Source organism: Suncus etruscus, chromosome 13, assembly GCF_024139225.1.
Source record: "Suncus etruscus isolate mSunEtr1 chromosome 13, mSunEtr1.pri.cur, whole genome shotgun sequence".
In the NCBI taxonomy this organism is placed as follows: domain Eukaryota; kingdom Metazoa; phylum Chordata; class Mammalia; order Eulipotyphla; family Soricidae; genus Suncus; species Suncus etruscus.
In genome coordinates, this window is record NC_064860.1 from 4,785,690 (window position 1) to 4,804,188 (window position 18,499).

Genomic DNA, 18,499 nt, shown 5'->3' on the forward strand with positions numbered 1-18,499 from the left:
AGAATTGGGAGTCCACTGTGTAGAAGGCAAGTGTCTTATTCCATGTGTAATCTCCCTAGCCCAGGGAAGATATTTTAACCCACTGAGTTTTACCAGTAATTATTGAGAAGCTTTTCTGGCATTTCTCACAAGTCATCACATTCATGTTTTGAGAAGGGGTGATTCATCTAAAAGGACTTGAGCATGTATCATTCTGTGCCCCCTTCATTTGTTCTGGTCCGCAGCACCAACATGTACTTGCCACAAGATACACCCCTCTTCTGTTGCTCCAGAGGCTGTGAGCAGGTTGGGGGTGATAAGCAAGGAAGGGCTGAGCTCCCTGGCCTGCCTGTGTGTGGTGAGCAAAGGTCAGTTCAGCACAGATTTATGTAGGGGTAACCCTTGAATTAACCTTCATGCCTTACAATTTAGCTAGAGGTGCCATACAACTAATACTTAAATTACTGGCTTTCTGATTTTAATCTTTGTCTTTCTCTTTTTGTCTCTTTCTTCGTAGTTTTTTTCTTTCTGTCCCCCACTCAATCACTCTCAGAAGTAGTAGGAGGAAGGAGAAGAGAAGAATGTTTCAAAACACTAAAATTCCAACAGGTATATCATCAAATCTAATTGAATTAAACTTTTTTATTCTGGGATATGATAAAGTTTTCCAATCTAGGTTGCTGATGGGCCAAATAGCCAGACAAGGGCCTTTCCCTGCTCTCAGATGGTCAGAGGGGTTACCAAGGGAAATGAAAAGTTTGCAATGTTCTTAGGACATAATATGAGCAATTTGTGGGGGAGGGTGGGTTGTTTATGGGCCATATCCAGTGTTTTTCAGGGTTTACCCTGGTTCTCTGTTCAAGGATTACTCCTGGCAGTACTAGGATGATAATTTGGGGTGCCAAGGATTGAATCTGGCTCAGACGAACATGAGACACATGCCCTACCCATTGTACATCTCTTCAATCCAATAATATGAGCTACTAACTTTCTTTCTTTCTTTCTTTCTTTCTTTCTTTTTTTTTTTTTTTTTTTTGTGTGTGTTTTTTGGGTCACACCTGGCAGTGTTCAGGAGTTATTCCTGGTTCCAGGTTCAGAAATTGCTCCTGGCAGGCACGGGGGACCATATGGGACTCCGGAATTCGAACTGATGACCTCCTGCATGAAAGGCAAAAGCCTTACCTCCATGCTATCTCTCCGGCCCCGAGCTTTCTTTTTTTTTTTTTTTTTTTTTTTGGTTTTTGGGCCACACCCGTTTGACGCTCAGGGGATACTCCTGGCTAAGCGCTCAGAAATTGCCCCTGGCTTGGGGGAACCATATGGGACGCCGGGGGATCGAACCGCGGTCCGTTCCTTGGCTAGCACTTACAAGGCAGACACCTTATCTCTAGCGCCACCTTCCCTGCCCCAGGCCCCGAGCTTTCTAAGTATTAAAATACTTTCTAAGTATTAAAATAACATTTTTGATTCTACATGTTATTCATGTATTTTCTTTGAAAAATAAGTAGGCTATGTGATGTTATGCACCTTCAACCTTTTTCTCCCCCCCTCTCTCTATATATATGTATATGTATATATACATATATAGTGGAGGGTCTTCAGTGACTTTTGAGACTCTCATAGCAGAGAAGAAAGTGAATCTCTGAAAATATTATTGAAAATAGCACCAGGTTTTTGGTGAATAAATGCTGTTTCACCAATCTGGTTTCCCATCATTATTTATTTATTTGCTTGTTTTTAGATGTTGGATCACACCTGACAGTATTCAGAGGTTCCTCTTGGCTCTGTGCTCTAGGAAGTGCTCAGGGGACAATATGGGGGGATGCTGGGAACAGAACCTCAGTCAGCCATGTGCAAGGAAAAAGCCCTCCCTATTGTGCTTTTGCGCCAGCCCCCAGTTTGCCAGTATTATTTTAAGTCTCCAAAGACCCTCGCCATGCATGGTGCCACTGTGCACAGCTGACAGAGACAGTGGAAGATGATGTGACCTGGTGAAGCCAAGAGAAGGCCACATTCAGTCACAGCTGTGCTTCTCAATTTCCTGTGATGCAGTTGTCAATGGGCACAATCATATCACCACAACAGGGGCTACTATGAGTCACACGCAATGAATTTGATTGTATTTTCTTTGAGCCAAAAAGGCTGAGAAGCGATCAGACTTGATTGTCAAACCACCCGATTCACTTTGGAGGTGCGAATACCACAGATTTGGAACTTTCTGTCTTTCACTAAACTAGGGGTTCCTGGAAGTTACTTTGGAACTTTCTATGGCTGAGAAATCCCTGTATCCCATCTGACCAGACAACTGCAGCACTTCAAGCCCCCACCTCCCATTCAGACCTCATCTTCTCTTGAAGTCCTCCTTAACATTTCTTTTAATCTTTAGTCCCTGGATAAAATAGATAAAAAAATTTTCCACAACATCTGAACATGTTGTCCCCAGACAGATGAATGATATGAGCTTTAGTCTGTTTCCTAAAGGATGCTGTGAGGATACACAGTCCTGCCCAATGAGAGGAGGTGGGCACAGAGCAAACTGATGTGCCAGGAAAGGCTTCCTGAACTACCTGTATAGGCAAAGTTGTTGCCATTTTCCTTTCTCTCCTTAATAATAACCTACCCTTCCAACCCCCAAAAGAGTCTTCCACTGGCATCATTCTCCTTACCATTCTGCTGCTTTTCTCCAGACGACTTCTCAGCTTTTGAATTTTTTCCTCGAGGATTGTCACTCTTGTTTGTGCGGGTTCCAGTGACTGGATTCTTCCCTTCCCCAGGTATCTTTTTTTCTGATTTGCCAGTTGCACCTTCTTCAGCCTGACCTTTGGCTTCCATTTCTTTCTGCTTCGCTTCCTCAGCCAGGCGAGCTTTTTCCTCTGCTTCCTTCTTGGCTTTCTCCTCTGTTCATGGCAAGTTAAAGACATAGAAAAGATAAAAAAATAAAGTAGCTGTGTCAATAGAATAATTGCCATTGAAGACAGATGATAATTGACACAAGACTGACGTTAAAATGGCTAAAGGTATTTTCAGAGTGTTATAGGTAAAAAGAACCTTTGCTGATTTAAATCACACTACCATATGTGACTTAGGAAGCCAATAAAATAGGCCAGTGGTATAAATATTTCTGAAAGCACAAGAGGTAGGGAGAAAGTTAAAGTAAGGATAGTAATAATAAATAAGAAACTGCCATTGGCATTACTAATATTATTATCATCACCAATATTTGTCTTTTGAGTCATTTATGCCTGATATTTGCTGTATTTGCTAAGTGCTTTGAAAACATTATTTTCTTTGATTCTCAAACCAGTACTATGCAGTCAATGCTATGATTGCAATTCCATCTTACAAATGTGAAATGAAGATTAAAAACATTGCCAACACCTCCCACGTCCACACCAGGGATCATAATTTCATATAGATTTGCTTAGGACTTAGATTTGCTCAAGACAGCTTAAATATAAACGCTTGTTTAATGACCAAAATATCAAGGAAAATAACCACCACTAGCATAATATAATTTCAGTAAATATCAGCATTGGGAATTTTGAATAAGCCATACAATAAAATTGGTCTTCAAATTGTTTTCTGAAGAGAATTGACTTTGTTTTGCCCAGGTAATTTTTTTATTCTCTGTCTTCCCTCTTTTTTAGTAGATACCCATGTTATTTCTAATTTGGCTTACTACAAGGGTCTGCTCAGTTCATGATAAAGATTGGAAAGCTGTTCAGTTAAATCCTAGCATAATTACACATGGTCATGTCTTTATGCAAGGATAGTATTATTCATTCAAATAATCTTGATTCAGTAACTATAGTGCAGATCATCATTTGTAGCCACATAACAGCAAGGTATATGATACAATATATATATACCATATGTTTATATAGTATAATATAAATGTTATGGTATAATATGGTATTATATATGGTATAAAATAAATATTATATTCTTATATCAACTATATGTTATTATATGATATATGTTGCATTTATATTATATAAGGCTTTATATAAGTATTATTTATATATAAATTATATATTTATAGATATTATTTTATACCATATGGTATATTATATTATAAGGCACAATATAAAATATATTTAAATAAATATTTTATAAAGGTATATATTTATAAATATATTTTTATATATGTATGATGCATAATATATTCTAATAAAGTAATATAATAGCATAGAAAGTACAGAAATAAGTAAAATAAATTCTGATTATAGAAGCTGTAGCTAAAAAGTAAACCAAAGCAGATAGATGGAGCAAAGTTAATATATAGGAGGGAGGAGACCTTACAGGAGACAACAAAATCTGATGAAATCCTAAATGACAGGATTTGGTCATGCAATAAATGAAGACAATGATATTCCTAGCAGAGGAAAGAGAAAATGCAAAGGCCAGGATGCTGAATTAAGCTTGGAATGTTCAAGGAACACTGAATTAGGCAGCGTAGTTAAAGAGAATTTAACAAAGGGTAAGATATTCTGCCCAAATGACAGAAGACATGGAATGTTGCAATCACTCAAAAGCTTGGAGGCCATCTAGTGAAGTTATATTCCTGGTAATAACATATATGGAAGGCTCTTGAAAAGACCAACCCTCCCTTAGGTCCTGGAAATTTACCTCAGATAACATTCAATTTGCTCAAAGGATCTTCCATCAAGCTCTATTATAAAAAGTTCTGTTGTACTATTTTCCTTTATATATGTTAAATATGCCCAAAATCTCTGGATCAGGCATTATCTTTATTTCCTTTGGTCAGTCTTGGTCCTACAAATAATTATCTTTCACAGGTAAGAGACACTGAAGTGATTTTATATTTGGTCAAGTTCATCTTTGTTTTAAGAGTACAAAGTCAAAATAGAATGTTGACTATGCTCAAGGTGCTTAATGGTGCTTAAAGGTGCTTAATGGCCTATTATTGTACCAATGTCTCTGACCTGTGGCTTCATCTCTCTCTCTCTCTCTCTCTCTCTCTCTCTCTCTCTCTCTCTCTCTCTCTCTTTCTCTCTCTCTTTTTTGCCCTTACATGCCTGGCTCACACATTCTCAGTAATATAATACGAAATTTTTGTTCATACTTTTATTTTTGTTATTTATTTATTTATTTTTCTTTCTTTATTGTTTTGGGACCATATCTGGTGGTGCTAAGGGGTTACTCCTGGCTCTATGCTCAGAAATTGCTCCTGGCAGGCTCAGGGGACCATATGGGATGCCAAGAATCGAACCCAGCTCTGTCCTGGGTCGATCGCGTGCAAGGAAAACACCTTACCACTGTGCTATCTCTCCATCTCCTGATTACAATTTTATTGATTCACCAAATTTAAACTGTGGTCACCTCTTAGGAACTGCATCAAATTTTGGATGGAGTGGTGAAGAACAGATATGCCATTTATTTATTTTAATTTTAATTTTAATTTTTTTTGTTTGTTTTTGGGTCACATCTGGCAGCACTCAGGAGTTATTCCTGGCTCTATGTGCAGAAATCACTCCTGGAAGGCTCGGGGGACTATATAGGATGCCAGGATTCGAGCCATTAACCTTCTGCATGCAAGGCAAACACCTTACCTCTATGCTATCTCTCTGGCTCCAGATATGCCATTTCAACATGACTCTAACATGACTCTCCATATGACTCTAACTTTCAGTCAAGGTTGACAACCTTGATTTCAATTTTTAACGTTTGCCACTCAGTGTTTTGTAACATTTTACTTTTAAACAGGACATATTTATAATTTATACTAAAAAGGCAAGGACATATTTATTTACAAAATGACATTGTTTTATGTGCATATGATATCATCTAACCTCTTTAGAAATATATGAGTCAAATATATCCTTCATAGTAACTAATGATATGGAATTTTCAGTAGAATGAAGGGCAATAGAAATAATACCATGGTCTACCCTCAACCTCAACCCCCATTATCCAGACTTTTCCTTTAGCATGTGCAGTGCCCTAAGTAGTCAAGTTCCATTTCTACCACTGAGTCTACTGGGTTTGGTAGAGCACAGGCCAAGTATTACCTTGACTCAGTGAAATGTGTTCAATGCATATGATTCACATATGTTTGTGCCCAAGGACTTAGCTCTATTTATTCTATCTTTAGAAATGTAGACCTTTGTCAATTATTGAAAGTTTGCACATACATTAGTCCTCTTTTGGAAATGTTGTCTCTTGATAAATGTTAGGTCTACTGGGTAACATAATGACTTCTTTTACTCCTCAAAGGGAAAATAGGGTAAGATAAGGGGAATTTCATGATTAAACAGGTCTGAAGGCAAGATAACTTAAAATCCTCTCAAAAATCCACACTAAGTTTGCAAAAAAGGTATACCAAAGGACCCGCACTAAAAATAATTTTGATATAAACTGAATGTGTTGGGCCCGGAGAGATAGCACAGTGGCGTTTGCCTTGCAAGCAGCCGATCCAGGACCAAAGGTGGTTGGTTCGAATCCTGGTGTCCCATGTGGTCCCCCGTGCCTGCCAGGAGCTATTTCTGAGCAGACAGCCAGGAGTAACCCCTGAGCACCGCCTGGTGTGTCCCAAAAAACAAAACAACAACAACAACAACAACAAAAAACTGAAGGTGTTAAATTCTGGCTTGCTACAACAGGGCAAATATTATTAAAGCAAAAGAGATTCATTTGACAACTGAATCAGACCAATTTTCTGTGTGAAATCACATAAACACACAAAAGCCTGAGGATGGAGTATACATCTTCAGAAATAAATTTGTCTCTCTACTCTAGCTGACAGTCAGTAATTAATTCTTCAATTAATGAACGGTGGCTCTTATGACATCATAATCAACTGGAGTCAAGCCTGTCTCATTCTAATTCTTTCCCCCAAAGTCACATTGTTGCAAGGGGAGGGCTCAGCAATAGCCTTTCCCTTCTCTATTATGTCCACATCTCTTCTTCCTACCTCTGAAATACCCAACATTGGTGGGATTGGTTATCAATCTTTAGGAACTTCATACAACAGAGACAGAACAGGGACAATGAAGATGAAAGAAACAATCATGAAGGAAAGAGGGCTGTGTACTATAATCACATTCTCTTACTTTTTAGGGGAAGATGATAGAAGTAAAATGTCCCACATAAGAAAAAGTAGATGAGAAAACAATCTGTCTGTGCTAACAGTTTCCAGGAAGGAAACTAACCTTGTTGAACTAATAGAAAGGAAGTCGATTTAAGTATTAAATTTTAATTGCATTTTTTGTTTGTATTTCACATCATTGGTGGTGGCATAACTCATTATTAAAAAAGGGTAAAGGCCAACAGTTAAGAATTAGAGCATAGAAGAGCTTTTGGATGCATATATTATCTTTCTCCTAAATTTGTTCTAGTCCATACTGAGTAGTTCTCCCTTTGCCCTAACTGAAATTTGCATTATAACCTAACTATCCTTCAACCAAATATGTGTAATTGGGCTCCACAGCTTTGCTGTCTCCTTTCTTCCATATTTCCCTATGCCACTTCCTTCAGAGCTCAACCAGACTATGAGGTCACTTCATTCTTGGTTGTGAAATAATCTTTCTAAATACTCAGGTCAAATTAGGGGCAGTTCATTTATTTTCTCAATAGAGGTAAGCAGATCAGAGTACCTAACAGCTTCAGAAATGACTGGCATCTGTTCAGCTGCCCATTTGAAGGGCTTGGTTTTCCCCTAGAATAGAAACTGCCCCAGGTGATTAGTTTCAGGAGGTAATTTTAGAAAGCCAAATAATTGCAAACAAATTATTCCGAAGTAGCTATTTCAATAGCATGTCATTAGGAATTGAATTTTCAAGAGTAATGAATGTAATTGATTACGAGAGAGCTTTTTCTGAGATTATGCAGCCGCTGCCTTTGCTGCTTGTAAAACCTGCTGACACGGAGGACTTGCAAGTTTAAAGACTCTGAATGGACTCTCAGAAGCTACTCTTAAAATATGCACAAGGAGTTGGCTTCTTCCATAGTGCAGGGCAAAACATCTGTCCCAAAGCAATAAGGGCCTATTGATGCCTTTCAAACATCATACATATAAATTACCCCCTGACACAGTCACTTGAACAGGATATTGTGAATCAGATTCAATGGCTGGACTTTGAACAACTTCTGTAATAAGGTCCCTTCTCTCTAATTTGGAACTCCCACTTCTGTACTTAATCAAAATGTTGACACTGGTTGGATAAAATTGTGAGATTCTGGGGCTATAGAGAGAGTAGAGGGGAGGGCACTTGCCTTGTAATGACTGTCCCAGGTTTAATTCCCTGCTCACTGCCAGGAGTGATTCCTGAGTACAAAGCCAAGGGTAAATCCTGAGCACCGCCAGGTGTGGCTCTCAAATTAAACAGCTGGGAGACATGGTGTTGGGAGATAAAACTCTCCTTATTTCTTGATCTTAAGGTGTCAGGGCTGAATGGCATTGGTGATAAACACAAATTCAATCAAGGGACTGCACTCTTCCCTGGCTTGGAAGACAAAGAATTTGTTATTCAGCAGAGTTCAATAGATGGCAAACAAAAGCTCCAGTATGAAGGCTTTTGTTTGTCCCTGTAAGAGCAGCTCCTATGCAGAACAATAAATTACCCCTGGAAATACACCCTACTGCTTACTACCTCTCATCTCAGTAATGGGTCCTGACCTAGACAACAATATGAGCCACTAGTGTGCATTCAATGTATGGTATATGCTCAGTAAGTACGAAGTTGAGTCTGAATACATTTCCGATTTCAAGGAGCATCTATATTTCAATCTTGCTTCATTAATAGTACTTGGAATTGGCATTTCTGGTCTAAAATTTAGATGGTGTTTGCTTTAGAGTATTTATCTATATTAAGCTGCAAGTTACTATCACAGAAGACAGCTTGAGTAAGGATTAAAGGGGAGCAATTAAGCCAAAAGGAAAACAGCATGTTTTTGTGGTACTAGGATATATCCTAGTTGCTGTTCATATGGGAGATGGATGTCCATTTAAAAAAAAAAAGTCCATATTGTTTTCAAAAACTGCTGGACTAGATGCCATTTCCACCAATAATACCTTCTGCACTCTTATGCTCATAACAGCACTGTTAACAATAGCCAGAATCTGGAAATAACTCAGATGCCCAACAACAGATGAGTAGCTAAAGAAAGGTACATCTATACAATAGAATGCTATGCAGTTGTTAGGGAAAAAATGAAGTCACCAATTTGCTTATATATGGATAGATTTGGAAACTATTATGTTGAGTGAAATGTTGAAAGGGAGAGAGATAAGCACAGAATAGTCTCATTCATATGTGGCATTTAAGAAAAATAAAAGTCAGTATAATAACAACACCCAGAAACAATAGAGATAAGGGCTGAAAGGACTAGCCCACGATAAGAAGCTTGTCACAAAGAGTGTTAAGTGCATTTAGAGAAATAACTACACTATTGGCTACCATGATAATAATAGAGAAATACAATGCCTGTTTGTACAGGGGCTGGGGGGACAGAGGGAAATGGGGAGACAATAGTGGCAGGAAAGTTGTATTGATGAATGGGGTGTCCATTTTATGGCTGAAACCCAATTATGATTATGTTTATTACCATGGTGCTTAAATAAAGAAATTATTTATTAAAAAAAGTAAATGAAGGGGCCGGAGTGATAGCATGGAGGTAAGGCGTTTGCCTTTCATGCAGGAGGTCATCAGTTTAAATCCCGGTGCCCCATATGGTCCCCCCTGCCTGCCAGGAGCAATTTCTGAGTCTGGAGCCAGGAATAACCCCTGAGCATGTAAGAAACTCCACTATTCCAATAAAACAGCCGAGGTGGCTCCTTGTGAGAATTTAATCCAGCAAAGAAAATAATAAAGGCTTCAGTTTTAGTAGGGTGACATAAAATGATAAATATGAGACTTGTTTAGCAAAAGCCAAGAAAAAAATCACACAACCTCTGTAGGATCTTCAAATCCAAAAAAACAAACAAACAAAAAAACACCAAGGTTCTATAGTTCTATCACTCAAAAGTGTCAGACTGTGCCATTCAATTATCAACTGAGTGTCAGACATAATGAAGTTTTAAAAAAATGCAGATCCTAACGTTCAGTAATTTGAGTCACTGAACAAACTTACATTACACTGCATTCACAACTCCTATAAAATCTGAGGCGGGATGGTCGTGACTAGGCCCTGAGTGGTTTGAATCTTGTGAATGATTTTGCAGTAACACATTACCTTTGGGTACCTTGGCCCTCCATCTCTCCCGATTGATGTGTACCACCTCAGTCCAAGTGGTTTTAAAACTCTTGTAGTCCACGGGGATGACAGAATTGTTGACTGGGGCACTTCCTTCTGAGCCAGCGCTCTTGACGCCTGATCGTTTGGGGTCCGCTGCAGTGATATTGTTCAAACTGGAGAGCAAAGAAATCATAGCAGAGAGAATTAGTGTTGGAAACCATATGCTAACAAACAAGCCCCGAGGAGATGCAGTTAGCAATCAGGTTATTGCCATGAAAGTCCTGAGGTCTCTAATAATTCTATTTTCCACATAGGAAAAAAAAAAAATCTAGATTTCAGTCCAATGATCATTGGAACATTTTCTTTTATTCAGTTTCTTTCTTTCTTTCTTTCTTTCTTTCTTTCTTTCTTTCTTTCTTTCTTTCTTTCTTTCTTTCTTTCTTTCTTTCTTTCTTTCTTTCTTTCTTTCTTTCTTTCTTTCTTTCTTTCTTTCTTTCTTTCTTTTTTCTTTCTTTCTTTCTTCTTTCTTTCTTTTCTTTTCTTTCTTTCTTTCTTTCTTTCTTTCTTTCTCTTTCTTTTCTTTCTTTCTTTCTTTTTCTTTCTTTCTTTCTTTCTTTCTTTCTTTCTTTCTCTTTCTTTCTTTCTCTCTTTCTTTCTCTCTTTCTCTCTCTCTCTTTCTTTCTTTCTTCTTTCTTTCTTTCTTTCTTTTTCTTCTTTCTTTCTTTCTTTCTTTCTTTTTCTTCTTTCTTTCTTTCTTTTTCTTCTTTCTTTTTCTTTCTCTTTATTTTATTCTTTTTCTTTCTCTCTTTCTCTTTCTCTTTATTTCCTTCTTTTTCTTTCTTCTTTCTTCTTTTTTCTCTTTCTTCTTTCTCTTTTCTCTCTTTCTTCTTTCTTTCTTTCTTTCTTTCTTTCTTTCTTTCTTTCTTTCTTTCTTTCTTTCTTTCTTTCTTTCTTTCTTTCTTTTTCTTTCTTCTTTCTCTTCTTTCTCTCTTTATTTCCTTCTCCCTCTCCCTCCCTCCCTCCCTCCCCCCCTCTCTCTTTCTCTCTCTCTCTCACTCTCTTTGGTTTTTGAGTCACACCCAGTGGCGCTCAGGGCTTACTCCTGGCTCTATGCTCAGAAATCACTCCTGGCAGGCACAGGGGACAACATGGGATTCGAACCACCGTCCTTCTGCATGAAAGGTAAACTCTTTACTTCCATGCTCTCTCCGGCCCCTCTCTCTTTTCTTTCTTTTCCTTCCTTCCTTCCTTCCTTCCTTCCTTCCTTCCTTCCTTCCTTCCTTCCTTCCTTCCTTCCTTCCTTCCTTCCTTCCTTCCTTCCTTCCTTTTTATTATTTTTTTTTTTGTGCTGGTGGGGGAAGCCACTCTAGCTTTGCTCAGAGATTACTTCCGGCTCTGTGCTCAGGTTATCATCCCTAGTTTTGCTCCAGTGACTGTACACACTGCTGGTTTGGAATAATGAGATACCACATATAAAGCCAGAGTTTTACCTCTATACTGTATGTCCAATCCCTCACATTACTTTCTATTGACTATTCTCTTCTCTTTCTCATATGACTAAAATGTCCTTACCTCTCTGAAATTAACAATTTGATCTTAAACTCGGTTCCAGAGTTCACCCAACTGCATCTCTATTGATCCAGTATAATATTACAGGTTTTCTGGTGCGAAACTATGATTTAATCGAATTTAATTAATTGATTTAGCTTATAACTTAGGCTTTCTTTTCAGTTCCACCTCTCCTATTACTCAACCTCCCTGATTCCCCTAATTCCCAAAGCAAGATAAGGTGATTTCATATATTCCTGGCAAATCAGTCTTTCAAAGACCCTTTAAAACAGGAATATTGGGTTCGGAGAGCTACTACAGTGAGGGTAAAGCAACTGCCTTGCACATTGCTCAACCAGATTTGATCTCCAAAACCACTGCTAGGAATGTAGTGCCAGAAGTAATTCCTGAGCACTGGTGGCCCCAAAACAAAATAAAGTAAGACTGCATATTCCATAAAAAATGAATATTAGTTTATGCTCTAGACATGGGTAACTTGCAAAAATTAAAAGTGATTTATCCTGGGGAAAACTATAAAGAACCATCACATGTCTCCAGGTAGCTAGACCGACCAGGAGTGGCCTGATTTCAAACTCCTGGATGACAACTGAGATGAAGGTGATAGACTTTGTTTTAGCAAAGCGTGGATAGAGTGGATGTGGAGTGGGGTAGAGGGGGTGCTGTGGGCTTCAGTGTGGAAATTAGCAGCAGTACATCTACCTTGATCATTTCTGGAGTTACAGAGCCTATTTGATGTCTTACCTTCTTCGTGTAATTTCCCTAGTTGCCCTTTTATTCCTTTTCTTGCTCACTTTTATCTTCACATAGTCAAAAGAAAAGCTCAAAGTTTTGTGTGGGCAATAAGGAGAAAAGTAGTAAACACAATTAATGGTAGTACTAGCAGTAGCACCATCAAGAAAGACTTGGAGTTTCAATGTAACTAGATTTTCCTCTGTGCTGGACTCCCTCTGAGGAACTTTAAATAAATTAAATAAATAAATCAGTTCATCTTCACATAAAGTATAAGTATAGGTAATTTACATTTTCTCTTATGGGGAAAATTAAGCAACCTGCCTGATATCAGAACAGTAAATAATGAGGTTGGGATACTGTCCCTGGCAAGCTAAGTAGGGATGTACTTTCAGTAGATGGATTTTATGGCAAGTCATTTTGGACAAGTCATCATGGACAAGTCACTTTAAACTCCATGTCTTGAGTATCCTACTGACCTTGATCTCCTCTGTCCAGTGCCATCAGGTTGGGCAGTATCGTCAATTATAGGACTTACAATCTTTTCTGTCATGTCTGTGAGCACAGTGAAAGTGGGTTCCACAATAAAGTCAATGAAACCTGAGGAGAAACAGCAGTGCTTCAGGTAAATAGCAGACTTTTCTGTAGCTTCCCCTGGAAACCAATGTGCCCCTTCTTGCTTTTTAGATCTACCTACTTAGAAACTCTCTGTCAGATTGGCTTAATCTATTTAATATACTTCTTTATTTGAGAATTATTAGATATATTTATTTCTCCTTTATAACTTTCCTCGACTATTTACACTAGATCATCCAATATAGAGCTTTTTATATAAAATATAGAGTTTGAGAGATTTTACAGTGAGGAAGTCATTGCCCTGCATTTGTCCATACAGGTTTGATCCCCAGCACCCCATCTGCTTTCTTGAGCACGACCAAGTGTCCAAGTGTGATATCTGAATACAGGCTTAAAGGTGTAAGCCATGAGTACTGCTGGGTGTGGCCCCCATTCTATATTTATATTTAATATTCTTATATAATATATTATTTTTAATATATATCTAATATATGTATAGATAGCAATAATTATGACAGGTATTCTGTTAGAAGCTAAGATGTGGCAGAACATACCTGTCATCCCTTAGTTTAAAAAAAATCATAAAAGATTCTAAAGTTCACAAAAAGGTCAAAAAAGTCAAAAGTCCAGGGAAAGTCAAGCAAAAGACCAAGCAAAGGCACTGAAAAGTATATATAATAAAAGTAAACATACACTGATCTATCTATCAATCTATCTATCTATCATCTATCTATCTATATCTATCTATCTAATCTATGTTGCTTGTTTTTGGTTTATGGGTCACACCTAATGATGTTCAGGAATTCTCCTGGCTCTGCAATCAGGAATTACTCTTAGTGGTACTCAAAGGACCATATGATATGCCAGGGATTGAACCCTGCTTGAGTTGGCTGAGTGCAAGGCAAGTTTCCTACTCACAGTATTATCAATCCACCTCACTGATGCATATGTATATTAAGTCTGTTCACTGTACCAAAGTTGTCCTTGACAAAAACAAAAAATATCAAAAATATGTTCACAAAGAAATAAAGAAATCAAAGTTTCTAACTATGCCATCTTCAGAAACAGAATTACCCAGGAAGTGGTAAAATCCTGGAAAGGGTGGCTAGAAGAAACATAATGAAAAAACCATTAGAGATTGCACTCTCATATTGCACAAACAACGTAGAGAGAATAGTGATAGGATAGGATAGGATAGGCATCCTGCCAATGGTTCTTATCATCTCCTTGAAGATTTACATTCTCAATTTTTTTTTTTTTTTGGTTTTGGGGCAATACCCGGTGATGCTCAGAGGTTACTCTTGGCTATGCGTTCAAAATTGCTCCTGGCTTGGGGGACCATATGGGGCGCCGGGGATTGAACTGAGGTCCCTCCTGGCCTGGTCAGCCACATGCAAGGCAAATGCCCTACCACTGTACTACTGCTCCAGCCCCTTACAGCCTCATTATTATTTAGGAAGAATGTTGGAAACAGGAGAATGATCTAATCTCTATGAAACAGCCACATTCCATAAAGAAAGATGATGGCAGCCTTCATCAATCAAGTCTGTCTAACTACTGAGTGTAGTGTGGCAGAGTGGAGCTGAAGTCCCAGCCAAAGGATCCAAGGGAACTTGTGGGCTTACTTCTTCATATAGGTGTCTCTGTCTGGCTTTCCTTTCTGTTGAAAGGACCGACCAACACCTACCTACTTGAGACTGAGCAACCATGGTCGACTTCCGGTCACACAGAGGGGAAAAGGGCAACCCCAGTTCTGCTTCTCTGTCACCCTAGAAAAACAAGAGATCACAGTGAATTAAGAACAATGGTTTATGCTCCAGGATCAGGCTTAGTAAGTTTAGCTGTCGTGAAGGCTACTAGTCTTCTTTAATTACTGTAGTTTAACAGAAATTTAATAGGTCCTGATAGGCCCGCTCCCTGCATGGAAGAGACTGAGAAGCTGGAAACCTCCAGGGTCCAATCACTCCACCTAACTGCAAAGGCACATGCTGTTGTAGAGGAAACCTCATCAGACAGCAATAGGGCTCCTGAGAAAAATAAGAAAAGCAAGACCTTCTATGAAGAACCAACACCGCAGTCAGAATTTCTATCATCTTAAGGGGACTGAAGTTGACCAGTAGACTTTCTGGAGTCAAAAAACTCTACCAGATATTGGCAGTGTCCATGGCACAGATTCCAGGGGCTGGAGTGGTGGTGCAAGCAGTAGGGTGTTTGCCTTACATGCACTAACCTAGGACGAACCATGGTTCTAGGACTAGGTTCGATCCTCCGGCATCCTATATGGTCCCCCTAAGCCAGGAGCAATTTCTGGAGCATAGACAGGAATAACCCTTGAGTATCATTGCATGTGGCCCAAGAATCAAACCCCCCCCCCAAAAAAAAAGACACAGATTCCAGCTGGGGACTTTAATTTTTGTCTCCTAGTGCTACCTCAAGTCACACAATCACTGGAGAAAGTACTTCTGAAAAATTTCCCCCATTCCCTTTTGATTGTATCCCTTTTTAGCTCTTTCAATTGTTACTATTGTTTTGAGGACCACTTTCAGACATGCTGAGGGCTAGCAAAGCCACACCTAAGGTTCGGAAATGAACTTAGTCTCTCATATATGCAAGGCATACTGCTCTGCCATTTGAGCCAGCTACATAGTCTAGAACAGGGGTCTCAAACTCAATTTACCTGGGGGCCGCAGGAGGCAAAGTCTGGGTGAGGCAGGGCCACATAAGAGATTTCACAAAAAAAAAAAAAGTCCTGAAACGTCATTATTAACAGTTTTAATTATTTCTTCTGAACATGGATAGAACATTGAATGAAGATCATGAACAGTTCTTCTGAACATGGCATCTTTTGTCTATTCCTTGCTGCCAGAGACTTGACAGTGCTTCTCACAAATCTGAACCACATTTGGCTTCAGAGAGAAAGCAGTTGAGACCCACTATGGCTTGAAGATGATCATCATTAAGTCTAGACCTGTACTTTGACTTATTGAAGTTCAATGTGGAGAATAAATTTTCACACAAATATGTGCTCCCAAAAAGGCACATGGTGCGCTTGAACATTCGGCAAAGCTCAGGGAAGCTGGGGGGCAATTCTCTCAAAAATTGCCCATGCTTGACTGCTTCTCCACTAATCTCCCTAGACTTGGCTTTGAGATCAGAGTTGCATTGCAGGTCCAAGAGCTCCATTTGAAGCACATAAGGGGCATCTTGCACATCAAAAGAAAAGGGGTTCACAAAAATTTGGAAAGTGGCTCTGTGCTTTTTGAAGTCTGCAAATCTGTGATCAAATTCCTTCTCTAGCTTAAAAATAGCATCAACATATTTCTCACCACTGAATGGTATGCCTGCATCCACAAGTTCCTTGCATGCTGGGAAATGGCAAAGGTTTGTCTGAGAGAGCTGGGATTTCCATAACACAACTTTTGTGGAGATTGCTCTCACATTGTCATAGGAAGCACTGATAAGCTGCCCCAGGCCTTGTAACATCTTGTTTAGTACATTCAGCTTATGTGTAATGTCAACAAGAAAAGCTAAGTCCATGAGCCATTTGTGATCACTCAACTCAGAAACAGCATTCCCATCCTTCTCCATGAAGGCTTTCACTTCTCTCAACTCAAAAAATCTTTTCAGGACATTTCCCCTGCTGAGCCAATGTACCTCGGTGAAATAGAGCACATCTCCATATTCTGACTCCATTTCCTCTAAAAAAGCATGGAACCTCCTGTGCTTTAAGCCCCTGGATCTGATTTGGTTAATGCATTTCACAACAATAGACATCACAGTGTCACACGGCAGGCATTTACTGCAAAGGGCCTGCTGATGGATAATGCAGTGTAGAGCAATGGCCTTCTCTACACCCTCCTCTTCAAGTTTTTTTTTTTTGAACAAGTGCCACCAGTCCATTTTTTCTCCCTGTCATTGATGGCACTCCATCAGTTATTATTCCAACAAACCACTTCCATGGCAAACCTGCATTCTAAATGGCATCACACAGATGCCGAAATATCTTATTGGTCTGGCCATGCATTGGAATTATTGTGAGCAGCTCTTCTGTCAATTCAAAATTGCAATCAACACCACAGACATAAATTGTGAGCTGCACAGTGTCTGTTATATCTGTGCTCTCATCAAGACCAACTGAGTATGCATCAAAACATTTGGCTTTCTCACACAGCTGATGATAAATGTTACTTGACATGTCAGAAATGCACTCTTCCACAGTGTTGGCAGAAAGGCTGATTTTGCTAAACTGACCTTTCTTTTCTGGACAGATAATACTTGCAACCTGTAACATGCATTTTTTAACAAACTCTCCTTCTGTGAATGGTTTCCCTGCCTTAGCAATCATCTCACTAACCATTTAACTAGCTTCGAGTGATGCAACATTCTCTTTAGTTGCTTTCTTGAAGAAATTTTGTTGCCTCATTAGACGTGCTTTAAGACTGGCAACCTGCTTGGCTCTCTCATTTCCTTGATATTTTGCACATTCCTCAGCATGTTTAGTTGAATAATGGTGTTTCAAGTTGTATTCCTTATGCACTGCAACTTTCTCTGAGGAAATAAGACATGTGGGGATGCCTCTGTGCTCAACAAAGAAATACTGCATCTCTCACTTTTCCTGAAATTGTCTGTGCTCGTCATCAATCTTTCTCTTCACTGCAGGCTTTGATGAAGTCATTATGAAGGTATGACAAAATCTAATTCTGTAATAAACTTCTCTCCCTTCTCTCTCTTCTCTCCTTTAGGCCTCCGATAATGCAAGGGACAGCGGCAGGAGCAGTAGAAACGACCTCTGCGTTAGGCACAAAGTATTCGCGATTATTCTCTTACCGAATATTTGCAATAAAAAATCGCATTAGTAAGAAAAAATTGCAAAAAATCGCATTAAACATTTGCATACTCCGAACGGAACTGCTCGGGGTATGCGAATATTTAATGCGATTTTTTCTTACTAATGTGATTTTTATTGCAATTATTCGGTAATTGAATACTCTCGAATACTGCGATATTTGAATGCCGGCCGTGGGCCACAAAATGTACAGAGGGCCGCAAACGGCCCATGGGTCATGAGTTTGAGACTCCTGGTCTAGAATAACAAATGAAGCAAGAAAGACCAAAATATGCATCTGTGTCAAGTTGGACAACAATAAAACATGTTGATCTGACCAATATATTTCAGTCTCACCTGCAAAAAAAAGCTTCCCATAAAAGGAAGGTAGATGTAAAGTCAAAATTATGGTGGAGATTTCCAAAAAAATGAACCAAAAACTCAATGTCACATATCTATAAGTTGTGCTGATTCATTTTATAAAAAAAACAAAACAAAACATGTATTCAGGTTAATAGTTTGTGAGCTATAGACTTGAATCTTATTTTCTCCAACTAATCGAGTGATCATAAGAAGTTTATTTACCCTCTGCAATTTTTATGATCTGTAAAGGGGCTGGAAAGT

The 18,499-nt window shown here is 38.9% G+C and overlaps 1 protein-coding gene across 1 annotated transcript in view; it reads right to left on the bottom strand.

Moving 5' to 3' along the window:
- The window catches only part of PDE1C (phosphodiesterase 1C), a 266,847-nt gene that overhangs the window by 67,272 nt on the left and 181,076 nt on the right, over positions 1-18,499 (bottom strand). Inside the window, exons 12-15 of the mRNA XM_049785275.1 lie at positions 14,738-14,819; positions 12,954-13,074; positions 10,174-10,349; positions 2,646-2,876 (exon numbers count right to left, since the gene is read on the bottom strand). Coding sequence (XP_049641232.1) covers positions 2,646-2,876; positions 10,174-10,349; positions 12,954-13,074; positions 14,738-14,819 — 610 coding nt within the window. The remainder of the gene's footprint in view (positions 1-2,645; positions 2,877-10,173; positions 10,350-12,953; positions 13,075-14,737; positions 14,820-18,499) is intronic.